The 15,885-nt window shown below is 41.0% G+C and overlaps 1 protein-coding gene across 1 annotated transcript in view; it reads left to right on the top strand.

The window, feature by feature from the left end:
- The window catches only part of ATG7 (autophagy related 7), a 227,812-nt gene that overhangs the window by 38,916 nt on the left and 173,011 nt on the right, over positions 1–15,885 (top strand). The window contains 4 exon segments of the mRNA XM_047744561.1: positions 3,454–3,648; positions 5,318–5,521; positions 7,463–7,578; positions 12,086–12,161. Of these exon segments, the coding sequence (XP_047600517.1) occupies positions 3,454–3,648; positions 5,318–5,521; positions 7,463–7,578; positions 12,086–12,161 (591 nt within the window).

Here is a 15,885-nt window from a genome sequence, read left to right as displayed (position 1 = left end):
CGGATGTCTGTTTTTAACTCTGATGAGTAACTGTTATTGGATCAGTTCTCCTGCCATAAACAATTATGCAGCTGGGTGAAATACATAAAATGACTCTCTCCAGTCAATGAACAATGGAAAGACAATGGTCCTAGACAAAAAGGAAATAAAGAATGTTTGTCCCAGCCTATTGCATGGAGGCACTTTCGAGCCCATGAGGAGCCCAAGGAGATGTTCCTGGGCTTAATGAGCTGAGAAAACTAACATCCAAGTTCAGAGCAGCTAAGGGAGCTGGAATGCACAGGACAGAGTATCAGACATAGGAGCTGAGCAGAGAAGTAGTCTGGGCAGCACCTTGAGTCTTTGACCAGATCAAGCTGCATGAACTCAGGTTGTGACTTTGTGAGGTTGGGCAAAAAAGCACCACTGTCTGCTGTGAGCAGAGTGGAGATTCCAGAGCTCCCCCAAGGCTGGAAGACATTGGAATCCCACCTATCCAGAATGGAACGCCCTCATGGAGCACCCTGAGCCCTTAGATGACACTCCAGTAAGTTCAGAACTAAGCATAAAAGCTGAACTACCGAGCTTCCAGGAGAAAGTAGCACAGTGTTCTTGTGATACACAGAGGTTTCCTAGGGTCCAGGAAATACTGACTGTAAGTGAAAAAATGGATAACTTGGACTTAACTTCATCAAAACCTGAAACTCCTGCTTCCCAATCAGTTCCATTAAGAGAGTGAAAAATCTGGCCAAAACCCAGAAAACATTCATGGTATGTCTACTTGGCAAACAGCTATTAAACAAAATCCATAAACAACCTCTACCACACTCAATAATAAAAGGACAGACAAGGGTTTTTTTTTTTTTTTAAGGGGCTGAAGACTTGTGCAGGCATTTATTTCATAGTGAAGACCTATAAATGGCCATTGCACACACAAAAATGCTCAACATCCATGGTCTCAGGGAAACAGGAATTAAAACCATGAAGATATGCCCACTAAAGTGGCTCAAGTTAAAAAGACTGACAGGGATAAATGTTGTCAGGCTGGGGAGCAACCAGAGCTCTTGGTCTGCTGCTCAACCATTTTGTAAATCAGTCCGGCAGGTTTTCATGAAACTAAACCAACCTAAACCCAGAAATCCCACTCGTAGTTGTTTATCTAAAGGAAATGAAAACATATATACTCTAAAACACTTACAGAAGAATTTCCATAATGGATTTATTTATAATAGCCAAAATTTAGAAATAATCCAAATAGCTGTCAGTGAGACATTAAGTAAAAAATTGAGCTATTTTCATACAGCAAAAAGGAACACACTCTTGATACTTTACTAATATGGATGGACCTCAAAAGCATTATGCTGGGCAAAAGAAGCCAAACACCAACCGGTATAGACTGTGGGATACCATATATATGAGGTTCTAGAATAGGCAAAACTAATCCAGGGTTTTAAAAAGTGGTTGCAACAGCAGTTGTCCCAGTGGGGGTGGGAGCGGTGTGAATTGACTGGGAAGGGTCACACAAGCACATTCAAGGGTGATGGAAGTGTCCTATGTCTTGATAGGTATATGCAGTGGTTAATATGCAGTTTATTGAAACACACCCAACTGTACACTTGAAATCTGTGTGTTATACTTTCTGTGAACTTTCACCCTGGCTATATACTTGAATCATGTGGAGAGTTTTAGAAAATATTGATGGTAGGGCCCACTCTCAGAAATTCCGATTTAAATAGTCTGGGGAAAAGCCTAGGCATTAGGAATTTTAAAACCTCTCTAGGTGGTTCTGATGTGCAGCCAAGGTTGAAAACTGGCGTGTTGAAACTTGCTGAATTCCAGCCTTAGGTATGTGAATCTAAATGGTGGGCTGAGAGCCAGTCCCGAGTAGGCTTACTGGCTGAAGTTTTAGCAAGCAGAGAATCATGTAGGTCAGTGAAGTGGGTATGGATCTGTATTCTTGAAAATATCTGAATTGGTGTTGAGTAGTTATGCTTTAATCTTGGTGTCATTAATATACCTAAATAATACCTTTTTGGATCAAGCTACCACCGATGAAAATACTTTGCCAATTGTAATAAGACAATAAGGTAATAACATTACTGTAGTCTCTGCTATTGTTTGCTATAGTATTTGGTACCTGGTAGATGCATAATGCTTAATGAGTGAATTAATTAATGAGGTCCAGATAGCTGCCTCTGTTCTCGTTAAATGGTGTTCTCGTTAAAATGGACTTGTTTTGAACCCTCTTTCTGAAGTCCTTTCTGTCTGGCGTCTTTTCCTACTTTGCCTACAACTTTTTTTCGTTCTTTTAAATATCATTGCTTTTGCTAGTATTGTCTCTTCCTTGAATCCCGGAGATTAGGTTTAAAGTTCAAGATAAGAAGAACATAGCTACAATCCACAAAAAAAAAGATTTTTCCTTTGTAAAAGGACCTACTTATTCTGTCCTCCCTCTCCACCTTAGCTATTCTTTTGGTAGGTGACAGGTTTTGGGAAATGAACGAAAAAGCTAATGATTTCACACTCCTCCCTGTAGCCAGCCCTGTGCAGGGAGTTAAGGGTGCAGTTTGTGATTCTAGAACACTTCCTTTTCTGTGGACAGTTAATGTCCCTGGCTTCATTGACACCCATACGTGACTCACTGTTAATCTGCCAAGACACCGTGGGGCCTTCAGGGGGCCAGTGGTAAATTACAGAGCTGTTCTAAAACCCCTATGAAAACTCCTGAGTCCCCACACTTGAAGAGAATCCAGGCCACCTGACAACTTCCTTGGACAAGGAATGAAGTTTCATTTGAGTACCACACTCTGCTATAGCTTATCCCCCTTCTGTCCCCTCCAAAAAAAGATCTATACGCTCCTAAGTAGATTTTCTTGTCGTAAGTTAGAGAGTTTTTTTTGTTTAGAGAGCTTTTTTAAAGTGCATATACCTCTAAGATTAAAGCATAGCTATCAGTCATTCTAATCTTATGTGAGTTTATTAAATCAAATGTTTTCTGTTATAATATCCTATTTCGAGATGTTAAACACTAAGGAAATGGTGGAGGGGGGCAGTTTGGGAACCAGTAGGGAGAGACAAGTGGACAGAGGACCTGAGCAAGCACAGGGCATTTTGATAGAGGTTCCTGGCCTCAGATTATAGGAAAAACCAAAGTTACGGTTTTCTTCAGTGTCCTCCTTGCCTCAAAGGGGAAGTACTTACCTCTTTCTTTGGAACTAGGATCTGTATGTCTCTGTTTGCTGCTTTATCCAGGCTCAGGGACCCTGAGATGACAGGACAAGATAATCTAGAATGTAGAGGTAAAGAAGGTACAGGGCACAGGTAGCAAAAGGGACAAGCAGCAAAATCATGCACAGAGAAATTTCTGGTTGCAAGTGACCACACATGCATGCTTGTAGCTATGGGGAGAAATGGGCTCTAAGATATCACCTATATGTTTGCTTCAGACATCTGTATATCTGGGTGTTTCCCCAGAATGCCAGAGGGTTCAACATGAGCATCCCGATGCCTGGACACCCAGTGAACTTTTCCAGCGTCACCCTGGAGCAAGCCCGCAGGGATGTGGAACAACTGGAGCAGCTCATTGAAAGCCATGATGTTGTTTTCCTGTTGATGGACACCAGAGAGAGCCGGTGGCTCCCTGCCGTCATTGCCGCGAGCAAAAGAAAGGTAGATTGTGTGGATCTTGGGGCTTTTGTGTCTGGTTGTGACTTGATGTGCCATTACCCTGGAGGGAGATCTGCCTTCCCTCCAGAAGAGAGATGTGCAGGCAAATGACCTAGTGACATGGTGCCAAAAGGCTTCCACTGGCGGACGGTGTCTTTGCCTCACACACCACCATCTAGTATAATAGGTATCTTCTGTTTAATTTTCACAGCAACCCTTTGAGGTCTTCTAGAGGGGATCTTCTATTTACATTAAAACGTAAGCTCCAAAAGGACGAGGACTGTCTCATTTATTACTTTTTGGTCAGTGACAGCTTCAAGGGCCAACAGTATTGAATGGTTAAATAAATCACGGTACATAAATGTGATGGAATACTATGCTACTATGCACAATTATGTTCTCAAAAACTTAACAACATGGAAAATATCACATTATATTTAAAAAGCAAAATATATTGTATATATTTAATAAGAATTATTGGGCGCCTGGGTGGCTCAGTGGGTTAAGCCTCTGCCTTCAGCTCAGGTCATGATCTCAGGGTCCTGGGATCGAGGCCCGCATCGGGCTCTCTGCTCAGCGGGGAGCCTGCTTTCTCCTCTCTCTCTCTATGTCTGCCTCTCAGCATCCTTGTGATCTCTCTCTCTCTGTTTCAAATAAATAAATAAAATCTTAAAAAAAAAAGAATTATTTATATCTGTAAATATATAAACATTTACTTCTGTTTAGCAAGAGGGTGGGGAGGACGCAAGAAGAAGGGAGGAAGAGGGGGAAGGAAAGAGAAAGCGTGGAAACAACAGGAAGAAATACCCAAAACTATTAGTAGTAAGTGTTTGAGCCATGAGATTGTGAGTGATTTTTTTTTTCTGGTGAACTTTTTATTATCCAACTTCCCATATAACCAGAAATTTAGAATAAGTTAAATTACAACTAAGAGAAATTCTAATATAAATGAGAAAAAAAAGTGTCCTTAAAAAATCTGTGTGAAGGTTGAATTGTAGTGTGTCAGTTATTTCTCAGTGAAGCTATGATAAAAAAAAATGTCTGTTAGGGCCCCTGGGTGGCTCAGTCAGTTAAGTCTTCATCCCAGGTCATGATTCCCAGTCTCCTGGGATCAGGCCCCATGGCCAGCTCCCTGCTCAGGGAGGAGCCTGCTTCTCTCTCTCTCTCTCTGCCCCCTCTCCCCAGCTCGTGTATTCTCTCTCAGTCACTCTCTCTCACTCTGCTCTCTCTCTCTCTCTCAAATAAAATCTTTTAAAAAAAAAATGTGTGTAGACATGGCAGATGATAGCACAATGGTGGAAAGAATGAGACTGAGAACTATCAAGATTTGGTTTTATACATTTACTTCTTAACAGCTAAGTGACCTTGGGCAAGTTATAGAAGTAACTGCTCTGACTTTCATTATCCTCATCTGTAAATAGGAAATATAAAACTATAAATATCTCATCTGGGACTTCTAAATGAAACCAAAGTAGATAATTAATGATAATCACTGGTCAAGTAAATCCTCAGTATTGGGTAGCTTTTACTAACATTGGCTTCTAGACTCTAATTACATTCAAATGCAGATATTTATAAAATAAATTTTAAAAGTTGACCAAATATGAAATTAGCCATGGCTTAAAATGTAAGTGTCTCTTAACTCTAGACATTTATTCCTTGAAATCCACAGCTGGTCATCAATGCTGCCTTAGGATTTGACACATTTGTTGTCATGAGACATGGCTTGAAGAAACCTAAGCAGCAGGGAGCTGGAGACTTGTGTTCTGGTCACCTTGTGGCACCTGCTGACCTCCTGGGCTCATCACTTTTTGCCAACATCCCTGGCTACAAACTTGGCTGCTATTTCTGCAATGATGTGGTGGCTCCAGGAGATGTAAGTAGATTTCTTTGTGCTTCCAGGTATTTCCTACAACTGTCTTGCCCCCTGGGGCAAAGAGACCCAGCTCTTCCTTTTGTGACTATTAAATATTGTCTTTAAACAAATGGAAGAATTCTCTAATTTGGGAGTGACATTATCTCCCCACTAGCCTTGATTAGTGTCATAAACTGTGCACAGCTCTTCTTGTTCAACAGCTTAAACGCAGTGACCAACCATTTTTGTGGAAAGCTCAGCAGGGAAACTGCAGGATAGATTGGTTCCTGGCAGCACTCAGCACTGTTTCCTGAGCTTGTATCACTGAAGACAGCATCAAGTGAGGGGTTTGAAGACCCGGCTTCCAGTCCAGGCTTGGACACTGCCTGTGGGGTGATTCCAAATAACACTCATAGACTGCCCGTGCGTCTGCAGAATGGGGCCGAGTCCCATAAGATTGTCAGATTTAGCAAGTGAAAATACAGGATTCCCAGTTAACTTCGAATTTCTTTTTTTTTTTTTTAAGATTATTTATTTATTCATTTGACAGACATAGATGACAAGTAGGCAGAGAGGCAGGCAGAGAGAGAGGAGGAAGCAGGCTACCTGATGAGCAGAGAGCCCAATGTGGGGCTCAATCCCAGGACCCTGGGATCATGACCTGAGCTGAAGGCAGAGGCTTTAACCCACTGAGCCACCCAGGCGCCCCTTAACTTTGAATTTCAAGTGAATAATATTTTAGTATGAATTTGTCCCATGCTATATTCAAGACCTGCTCGTATTAAAATAATATTCGTTGTCTATCTCAAATTCAGATTTATCTGGGTGTCTCTTATTTTACCAGTAGGAGAGGGGAGAATACTTTAACTTGACTGCTCATAGTGCAAGGTGGGTCAGATGTGAAAGTGCTTTGAACAGCAGGCAGTACACTGTTCAAATGTAAGATTCTGTGGCGTTAAAGCCACCACACAAGGCACAGTCTGTAGGAATGGTCTTTTATCAGAACAGATAATCACTTCTGGTGAAACAAAGCATAGGTGTTTCTTTATGCTTCCCTTCGTTTTCCCCTTCTTTAAAAACACGTTCCTTAATAACTCCTACCTCTTTTGGATGACTGGCTTTTATGGCCTCCCTGTATAAAGAAAAAAAGATAAATATTCTCCGTGTGAAGAAGGATGACTTGATGATCTTTATCAGTGGTGTTATAATATACAGCTCGTCCTCTTATTTCATCATTACCAACAAGTAGGATTAAGAGTCAGTTGCAACAAAGTTGTATCTGTTCATAAGGTGAAAATTTCAGAGTCAAAATCATCCCTAACAACCTCTTAACTTGCCTAAAGTTGGAAGTTAGAATTTCTTTTGTTGCACCAATGAGGGCTTGTGTTTGGAGCCATGTTGTAGCAAAAATACTTGTATTTCAGCCCAAAGATCACACTCAGTGTGACATGATGTCCACACTGTGAGAGGCACACAGGAGCTGAGGACTGCAGAAAAGGCACATTACCCCACATCACAGGCACTCTGAGGCATTGGCTCCGTTAGAATGGCAGGGCAGAATCATTTGCATTATTCAGAAGATTATTCCTCTCTCTGTGTCCCTCAATTACCAAGCACAGTGGGGTTGATTTGAATCTGTTAAAAGAGCACGTGACACAACTCCATATATGGGGAAGCTAGGTCCCAATCTTTGATTGTTCATTACTATTATTCCCTTTTAGCAAATTACCTCATTTCGTTACCTAAGTTGTATATTTTGTTTTTCTTGGTACTTCCAAGAAGTGGTCTTATTTGAGGCTGAATGTTCTTTGCCCACAGTGAGCGAGCGTCTGGTTATCTTATGTAGCTTTAACAAGGAGGCAGTGCCTACCTTGTGCTAGGCACTGTTCTAATCACTCTGCTTCAGACAGCACAGTTGAGTGGACTGAAACTTTGAGCACACATCAATGATTGTTCCTCTAGTCAACCAGAGACCGGACCTTGGACCAGCAGTGCACTGTGAGCCGCCCAGGACTGGCCATGATTGCAGGAGCCCTGGCCGTGGAATTGATGGTTTCTGTTTTGCAGCATCCAGAAGGGTGAGTTTACTCTTTAGAGATGGTCATTTAAACAAAGACAGCTTGGCCTTTTCTCAGCCTGACTCTTCTGAGAATTTTTTTCTTCAAAAATACAAGGTTGAAAAACCCAATCTGATTCTTTGGCCTGGGGGAGCTTATCATGTGATCTTCGGGGCTCTGTCTCTGCATCCTTCTGGAACTGAACTCTCCTAGAGTTATTTGGTAACTGATGAAAAGGAAAAATAAACATTTTGGTGGAGGCCTTAGGGACCTTCATGCTTTTATTCTGTTAGTAGGTTTTGATCTCCTTAGGCCTGAACATTTGCAAGGCAATACATGAATCACATGTGATAGAAATTGCATTGGGCTTTATGTAACATCCTCAGTGACTTGACCAAATGGGAGTTTATTTTGCTTATGCAGCAAGAAGCCTAGAGGCAGGCAATCCAGAGTTGGTACAAAAGCTTTGTTAGGCCATCAGGGACTCAAGTTCCTTCTTACCATTCTACCAGATACTATAAGCTTTTCTTCCTTATGCTTGCCACCTCCACCTCCAGTACTTCTTCTGTGTTAAAGTTAAGAACACCTGTCAGCTTAGTTGAGGCTGCTCCCTTTTAAAGAGCTTTCTTGGAAGACTCACCCATTGATTCTAACTCCTATATCATGTGGCCACACTTTGTTGCAAGGGAGACTGACAAATATGGTTGTTTTATCTGGGCACATTACCTCCCTGAACAAAGTTGTGATCAGATAGATGTGGAGAATGGATGTTGGGTTGGCAAACAGAAGTGTCTGCTCACTCATTTTTTTTTTTTTTTGAATTATGTGTATATTTTAAAACCCCAGAAGAGATTATTATGTAGTGGTATTCATTATGTTTGCCTGGCATTTTCCTTTTTTGTTACTTTTCATTTCCTTTTGTATCTTGGAGCTTCCAGCCAAGGCTATTATCCTTCTGCCAGAAGAATGCCCTTTATTATTTCCTTTAGGAATACTAGTGACAAGGTACTTCAGTTTTTGTTTGTCTGAAAATGACTTTGTCTTCATATTTGAAAGGTATTTTTGCTGGGTATAGAGTTGAAGATAATGGGGGTAATTTTCTTTTAGCACATTGAGAGTATAGTCCTATTATCTGTGGGTGCTTTTATTGTTGTTGAGGACTTGGATGTTTAACTCACTGCTGCTCCTCTGATACAGTTTGTTTTTCTTCCTCTTTCCCTGCCCTTAGTTGCTTTTAAGGCCTTCTCATTGTCTTTGATTGTGAGAAGTTGGACTGTGATATACCTAGTTATGTATTTTTCCTGGTTGTGTTCTCTAGTGCTCCTTGAACCCATGGCTTGATGCCTTTCCTCTCTTGTGTAAAATGCTCAGCCATTATCTCTTAAAATATGGCTTCTGCTCCTTTCTGTCTTCTTTCCTTTTGAGTCTCTAATTGCATGTCAGAATCAACCTATGCCCTTTTCTGTATTTTCCAGTATTTTGTCTTTCTTTGCTTCAGTCTGCCAATTTGCTTTTGGGTTATCTTCCAGTTTGCTAATTCTTTCTTCTTCTATGTCTAATATGTGTTAAACCATTCACTGAGTTTTAAATTATTTTATGTTTCAGTTATAAAAGTTCCATTTGATCTTATTTTATACATTTCCTAATCTGCTGAAATTGTGATTTTGCTCTTTTTCATTCCTTGAAAACATTTAATTATGTTTTTCCTTTTAATTCTTATAAGGTATCTCCATTATCTGGATCTCCTGTGATTCTGTTCCTCTTACCTATTGGTTTTGTTTTTTGTTTATTTGTTTCTTGACCTTGACCTTGGCTTTTGGTTATGTACTACCTCCTCTAGTACCTGGTATTTTTTTCTTTTTTTTAGACAAATCATTTTGATTATGGAAAATTCAGACATATATGAAAGAAAAAGTATATGTAAAATAATAAACCCCATTGTATAGACCCCCCAGCTTCAATGGTTACCAACATATGGCCCATCATCATTTATCTATACTATTATCCCCATTTTTTCTCCTCCCACTGGCTTATTTTAAAGCAAATCCAAGACGTAGCAATTCATTCATAAAAATGTATCTTTTTAGTAAAGATACTTTACATATAAAAATAAAAGTAATTCCTTCATATCACTTCACATCCAGTTAGTTTTTCAATTTCCCCAGTTTCTCAAATCTGCTTGGTTATTTTTTTTTTGCTTGATTATTTTTCACAATTAGACATTATATATGAAAAATTGCCCAGATGATGTGATTTCCATTTCCTTCTGGAAAACCGCAAGACCAAATACATTAGTAGTCCTGGAATACTTAAGTCTAATTAGGGCTTGTCTATTTCTGGTTCACTCTTATTCCTAGACTGTAACCCCCATTGTTCCCAATCCAACACCTGGAATATTTTTCATGATTCCTCCTTATTGGCAGACCTCAAACTCTAGTTTTTCCTTCCAGTCCATTTGTCTGTCCATATAACTCTTCAGCTTCTGGATCCTATAGCCACTGCTTTTGGAAGTTTGTAATCACCTTATGACAGAAAGTTGCCCTTAAGAATGCTGTGTTGAGCTCTATGGGCTTCTCTCCTCTCACAGATCTTGGCTCTGCATTTCTTCCCTACTTTGGTAGCTGTCATGCTTTCAAACAAAAGTTTTAATACGGAATCTAGCTTTCTGTTTGTTTTCAGTGGAGGGTTGGTCGTGACTACTAGCCTACCAAGGCCATACCACTTTTTAAAAATATATTTTTTAATTTATTAAGCACTCGTAGTGTACTAGGTTGCATGTGAGAGTAGAGAAGTGAGTGACCTGATATGTTTTGTTTCAACTGGACCTTGGCTTTATGGTACTCTATATGATTACTATACTGTATATGTGTTACATTAAAGATACAAAGCTTAGCATGATTGTGATCTGGACACCCTATCTGCTCCAAGAAAAAAGCTCTTTCGTAATGACCTATAAAAAATATAATTAATTCATCTTGTAATAAATAGAAGTGAGGTAAAATTAAATTAATTTCAAGAATAGAGCCAGTAATTTTAAGAAAGAAAGAAGGAAAGAAGAGATGAGAAAGGGGTGGAGGAAAGAAAAGGAAAGGAAACAAAGAAAAAAGTAAAAGAAAAATGATTAAACAGTTTAAGATTCTCTCTGTACCTGCTCAAGGGTCTGCTGCCAGGCGTCAGCTAGCAGAATGAAGTCAAATGGATTTTTACACCCAATTATCTGACAAATACACTGTAATTTATTTTGTTTGTCAGATGCTTATTATATAGTGCTTACCTTGTGCTAGGCACTATTCTAATCACTCTGCAAGAGTAACTCTTAATCATCATAGCCAATCTATCAGGAAAGAATTATTACCTGTCCCATTTTTGAGGGGGAAATTGAGTCATAGAGAGGATAAGTTGTGGGAATTCACAAAGTTGGTAAGTGGTATATTTGGGCTTTCACCCAAGACAGTGTTGCTCCAAACTCTTTTTAATCATCCTGCTATGCTGTTTGTAACACAGAAAGGAGAGAATTGAAGTGTTGAAAGATTTGTTTTTCTAACTCTCAGAAATTAACATTGAATATTCTCTTTATTTTATGACTCAAGAGTTTTTCTGCACGATTGAAAAAGATGACCTCTATACAATATTGGTAGAATACATAGTTAGTCTAGGTGTAACAGAGTTAAATGAAAATAAGCAGCTTTCTTCTTCTTCTCCTCCTCCTCCTCCTCCTCCTCCTCCTCCTCCTCCTCCTCTTTCTTCTTCTTCTTCTTCTTCCTGTCTTCCTCTCATCTTGTCATCCCCCGGGCTACCCCTGCCTTCTAAGTGTCATGTGGCCTCCTGACAGGGTGTATCTGGGATAAATTCTTGGAGAGCCGATTCTGCCATTCCTTGACACTGTCCCCTCAGTCTGCAGTGTTCGCCCTGGTTGTAGGCTGAAACCAGGTTCTGTGTCACATGTCTTCTGTGCCATAAGGAGACATCACACTGTCATTTGGGAAGAGTGCATCCGTTCTCCTGCCCAATTAATTCCTCACTGTTCTATCTCCTTCCTCCATTTTTGTAGCATTCATATCACCTCAAGAAGTTAAGGTTGGAAAGTTTTCCATTTCAAAATTTCAGTACAAAAATATGCCCATGCTTTTTTACAAAAACTATCTCAGAGTAAGGGAGTTAACAATCTGCTTAGCATGTGCCAAACATTGCACTTGGCAGTTTGTCTAACTTATTCCTAATTTATGCCTCATAATGGTCTTATTCCTGTTTTATAGTTAATGGACCGAGAGCACAGAGAAGTTAAGCAACTTTCTTGTGGTCACAAGCTCTGGCCTTTCTGACTTCAAAATTCAGGCATTTTGTGTGTGTGTGCTCTTCTTCCTCTTTCCCTCTCATGGAAATTAGGTTTTTGCTAGTTCGTGCTTTCTCACAAGGGGCATTTTTGGTTATCCTTAAAAATCTCACATGGCCCCACTCCAGATCATCCTCATGGGTCTTAAACCTAAACTTTTATTAGACGAGTACCTGTAATTTTTTCTTTTTTCAGGGGCTACGCCATTGCCAGCAGCAGTGATGACCGCATGAATGAGCCACCAACCTCTCTCGGGCTTGTGCCTCACCAGGTTAGTGATTTGGAAGTGAAGTCATAATTCTGGACCTGGTTCCAGTGGTGCATGGGGAACGCATGTGGGGTCACCTCATCATACCATCATCAGCTCAGCCCACCTTCCTTTTCACTCTCCTTCTCCTCCAGCTGCTTTGAGTTTTGGTGGGAATGCTCTAAGACTACCTGGCAAGTATCCCATTTTGCAGGGATGGTGATGAGGAGAAATTGTAAAAAAGCAGCATCACCCAGAGTTTTGGATGCATTTAGCATGTTGACTGGAGGTCTCGTAGTGAAGAAGCAGCAGCAAGAACATACTCTGGAATTGGCCAGACGACATTTTAAATCCCAGCCCTTCAGTTAATTAAGATGGCCTTCCTTGGCCAAGTCCCTAAACTTGTCTGAGCCCTTGTTTGCCTGTCTATAAAATGGAGACAGTAATACTGCCCTTGTGTGGTGGTTGCAGAGATCAGAAATGATGGGTGCAGAGTGCTTGGCAGTGGTTCCTGGCGTGTCATAGGCCCTTGGTGAAGGATGCTGGCTATTTTTGTTGCTGTTCTTTATTATTCAGTCCCTAGCCACATAAAAAGCCTTATGGGCATGCATGGGAAAACCATTAGAAGTGTCAAAAAGTAGGGCCTCTTTTCAAAAAAAGAATCTGAAGTATGAAGAAGATCCATCCCATAGAGAAGGAGAGAGAAAAAAAAGTGATGGAATGAACATTTCAGATTCATGTTGCCTTGTCACTAGTTTTCGTTACTGTGGTTTTGGAGGAATGAAGATGTTTTCCAGTCTTACCTTCTGGAAGCCATTTATCCAGGTGCCATCTGTGTATTTCTGTGTATAAGAGGAAGGCTGTCTCCAAACAGAAAGTGGTGACAGTGCCCACCAGTCCCATCTCAGGGTTCTGAGAACAGGCTCACAGCTGAAGGCAAGAGCAGGGTGGCCCCTCAGCCCACATTGGTCTCCCCATGCCTTTCCACCTCCTGCTTCCCATCATCTAGGACAGCCCTATCATTTTCCAGTTGATGGTTTGAGTCAGAAGAAGGAAAATTACTCGCCCACAGTCATAGAGAGGTAGTGGATGAGCCAAAACATGAACCTAAATTTGGCACACCTACTGGTGCTCTTTGTGAGGCATTGTGAGTGAAATTTTCCCGGCCTGCCCATGGGGAGTGTTGTTACCTTCTGCTCGACACTCCAGCCCTCTTGCACTAAGTCGCATGTCAGACACCGTGTGTTAGATCACTTACCCTCTCAGAGCCCCTTTCCATATCAGTAAAAGCAGGTGCCTTACCTGGTGTCCAAGATTATATCTATGATGAGGCTTTGCAGACCATAAAACACAGTGCAAATGTGGCTTTTCCAGTCTGTCTCACACAGACTGTGTGCCACTATGTTGCATTTATTTGGCATGAATGTTTATCTTTCTACAGAAACATTTCAGGCAGGACCCAACAGACACTGTAATAACCTTCCATCATAAGGAAGCTGTCTTCTAGAGCCGACCTCTGCTGTTTACGCTCGAATCTCATTCGAATCCCTACCTACTTCCCCTCCTCACATGTCTCTGTCCCTCTTTTCTGACCTTGACATGTGCCCTCATCGCCCTTACAAATTTCATACTGAGAAGGGCCTTAATTAAATTTTCAGTCATGCCCCTGCACTTCTCTCCTTCTTTAAGTCCTTTATGTTAAATCACTACAGCTGTAGTTTTCTTAGTGCCAAGGCCAGAGGGCAAAACAGTCTCTTTATAGAAGGGTCCAGTGTCAAAATGCATGTGCCCATGTTTTTAAAGTACTATGGCAACTAATCCCTCTCAGTGTCATTTACCCCCATTGAGCCTCATAATTGTTTGTCATTCACCAACTCTTCTAGTTCTTTCTCCTCGTTTTCAAATGTCTGAAGGATTATTTTGGTTGTTGGCCATCTCTTCATTTGGTCTTTTCAAAGGCTGAAGAATAACCCAGCCATATATGGGAAAAGCCCTGTGCTTGTGTGTGATTAGTTGCTTACATTATTTCAAGTTTCAAGCCTTTATTTTTAGCTACTATCTAAAAAAGACAGTGGAGAAAGAACTTTAAAATTAATCAGGGTTGTGTGGTTCCTATTTATAGGCTTTAAATTTCTTCTTCTTTTTCTCCTTTTTTTTCTTAAGTGGAGTGAGTCCATTTATGCAACTCTGTTTTGATTAGGGGAACATCGTTTCCACAAAAACACTGGGCTGTGTTGCAGTGCCCTGCTGCAGACTCAGCATGTCCCTCCTCCTCTTCCTGGCTCTCCAGATTTCCTCTTGGAGAAGAACTTGGTAAACCCCTTTGTGTGCCTTGCATACAAAGAACGACCCCATGAGTTCCAGGGGCTTTTTTTTTTCTGTCCCCCAAGGAGAGTGTGTGTTAATTGGCCCCTGTGGAATAAGCTGTAGTAGAAAAGTGATAGCCCTTGGATAGAAATGGCAAGGCCCCCCACCAGCAGCACGTTGTGTAATCTGGAGAAAGTTGCTTAACTTAGCCTATGGGCTCTGTGTCTCTTGCTTTCCTTGTCAGACCAGGGAGGCCTGAGGATGACTTAGTTGATCTGCCTGTGGGACTACAGGCAGATTTTGGCCCATTCAGAGATTGACCAAGTGCAGAAAAGGGCTTGATTAGGCCCTGATATTCATAATAGTCAGCCTGAAAATAACCTGACTGATTTTGAAAACAGTGAAAACACCATTTGAAGATAAGAAACTAGGCTTATGGGTTTATTCTTTTTTTTTTTTTAAAGATTTTATTTATTTATTTGACAGAGATCACAAGCAGGCAGAGAGGCAGGCAGAGAGAGAGGGGGAAGCAGGCTCCCCGCTGAGCAGAGAGCCCGATGCGGGGCTCGATCTCAGGACCCCGAGATCATGACCTGAGCTGAAGGCAGCGGCTTAGCCCACTGAGCCACCCAGGCGCCCTGGGTTTATTCGTTTTTAAAAGTGGCCCAGTGTACATGGATGGGATTCTGCAAGCAGCCAGCAATAAGCATAATCCTCTTTCTGTGTGTATAAAGCTCATCAACTCCTACAAATTGTTAAGTATACAACCTGAGTTATCACTAAGTAAACACGACTCATGTACCCAGCACACAGATTAAAATAAAATGTTCTCAAGCATCTCTGAAGCCCCCGTCATGCTTCTCCCATTTATTGTCACATCCTTCCTACACAGAGGCAAGCATCGCTTGACTCTGGACACTGTGGGAGACTTTTGTCTAATTTCGAACTTTCTGTAAATGAAATCATATAGTATAGTATACTATACTATACTGCCATACTTTGGAGTTTGGCTTCTTTTGTAGAGAGAACTTTTTCATTGCAGATATTAGCATAGTATTGTTCTTTCACTTTCCATCTAATGGGATCCTAAAAAAAAAAAAAAATTGGCTTTTCTTGGCTCCTGAGGTGGTGGCTGAGTTACATGAGGTCAGACCGTTTTTCTGGTTCTTTGGTGCAAGGCACAGCTCAAGAGTTAGAAAATGGACAGGTCACTCCTTGTATCTCTAGGAAGTTGGTTTGCAGGTTCACGAGAGATCCTGAATGTGATGGAAATTGGCAGCCTGTGGAGCTGCTGATCATTTGACTGGACCTCCCTCAGAATATGAAAAACAAGGTGGCAATACAACAGTCCTCGAAACACCACGGTCATTAATATAGCAGTCAGCTTTTATCCCACTTGTGGATCAGGCAGTTCACATTTTTTGTCTTTGGGTGAATGTAC

The sequence above is a fragment of the Lutra lutra genome, chromosome 1 (assembly GCF_902655055.1).
Source record: "Lutra lutra chromosome 1, mLutLut1.2, whole genome shotgun sequence".
Taxonomy (NCBI): domain Eukaryota; kingdom Metazoa; phylum Chordata; class Mammalia; order Carnivora; family Mustelidae; genus Lutra; species Lutra lutra.
This window is presented reverse-complemented; position numbering and strand designations above follow the sequence as displayed.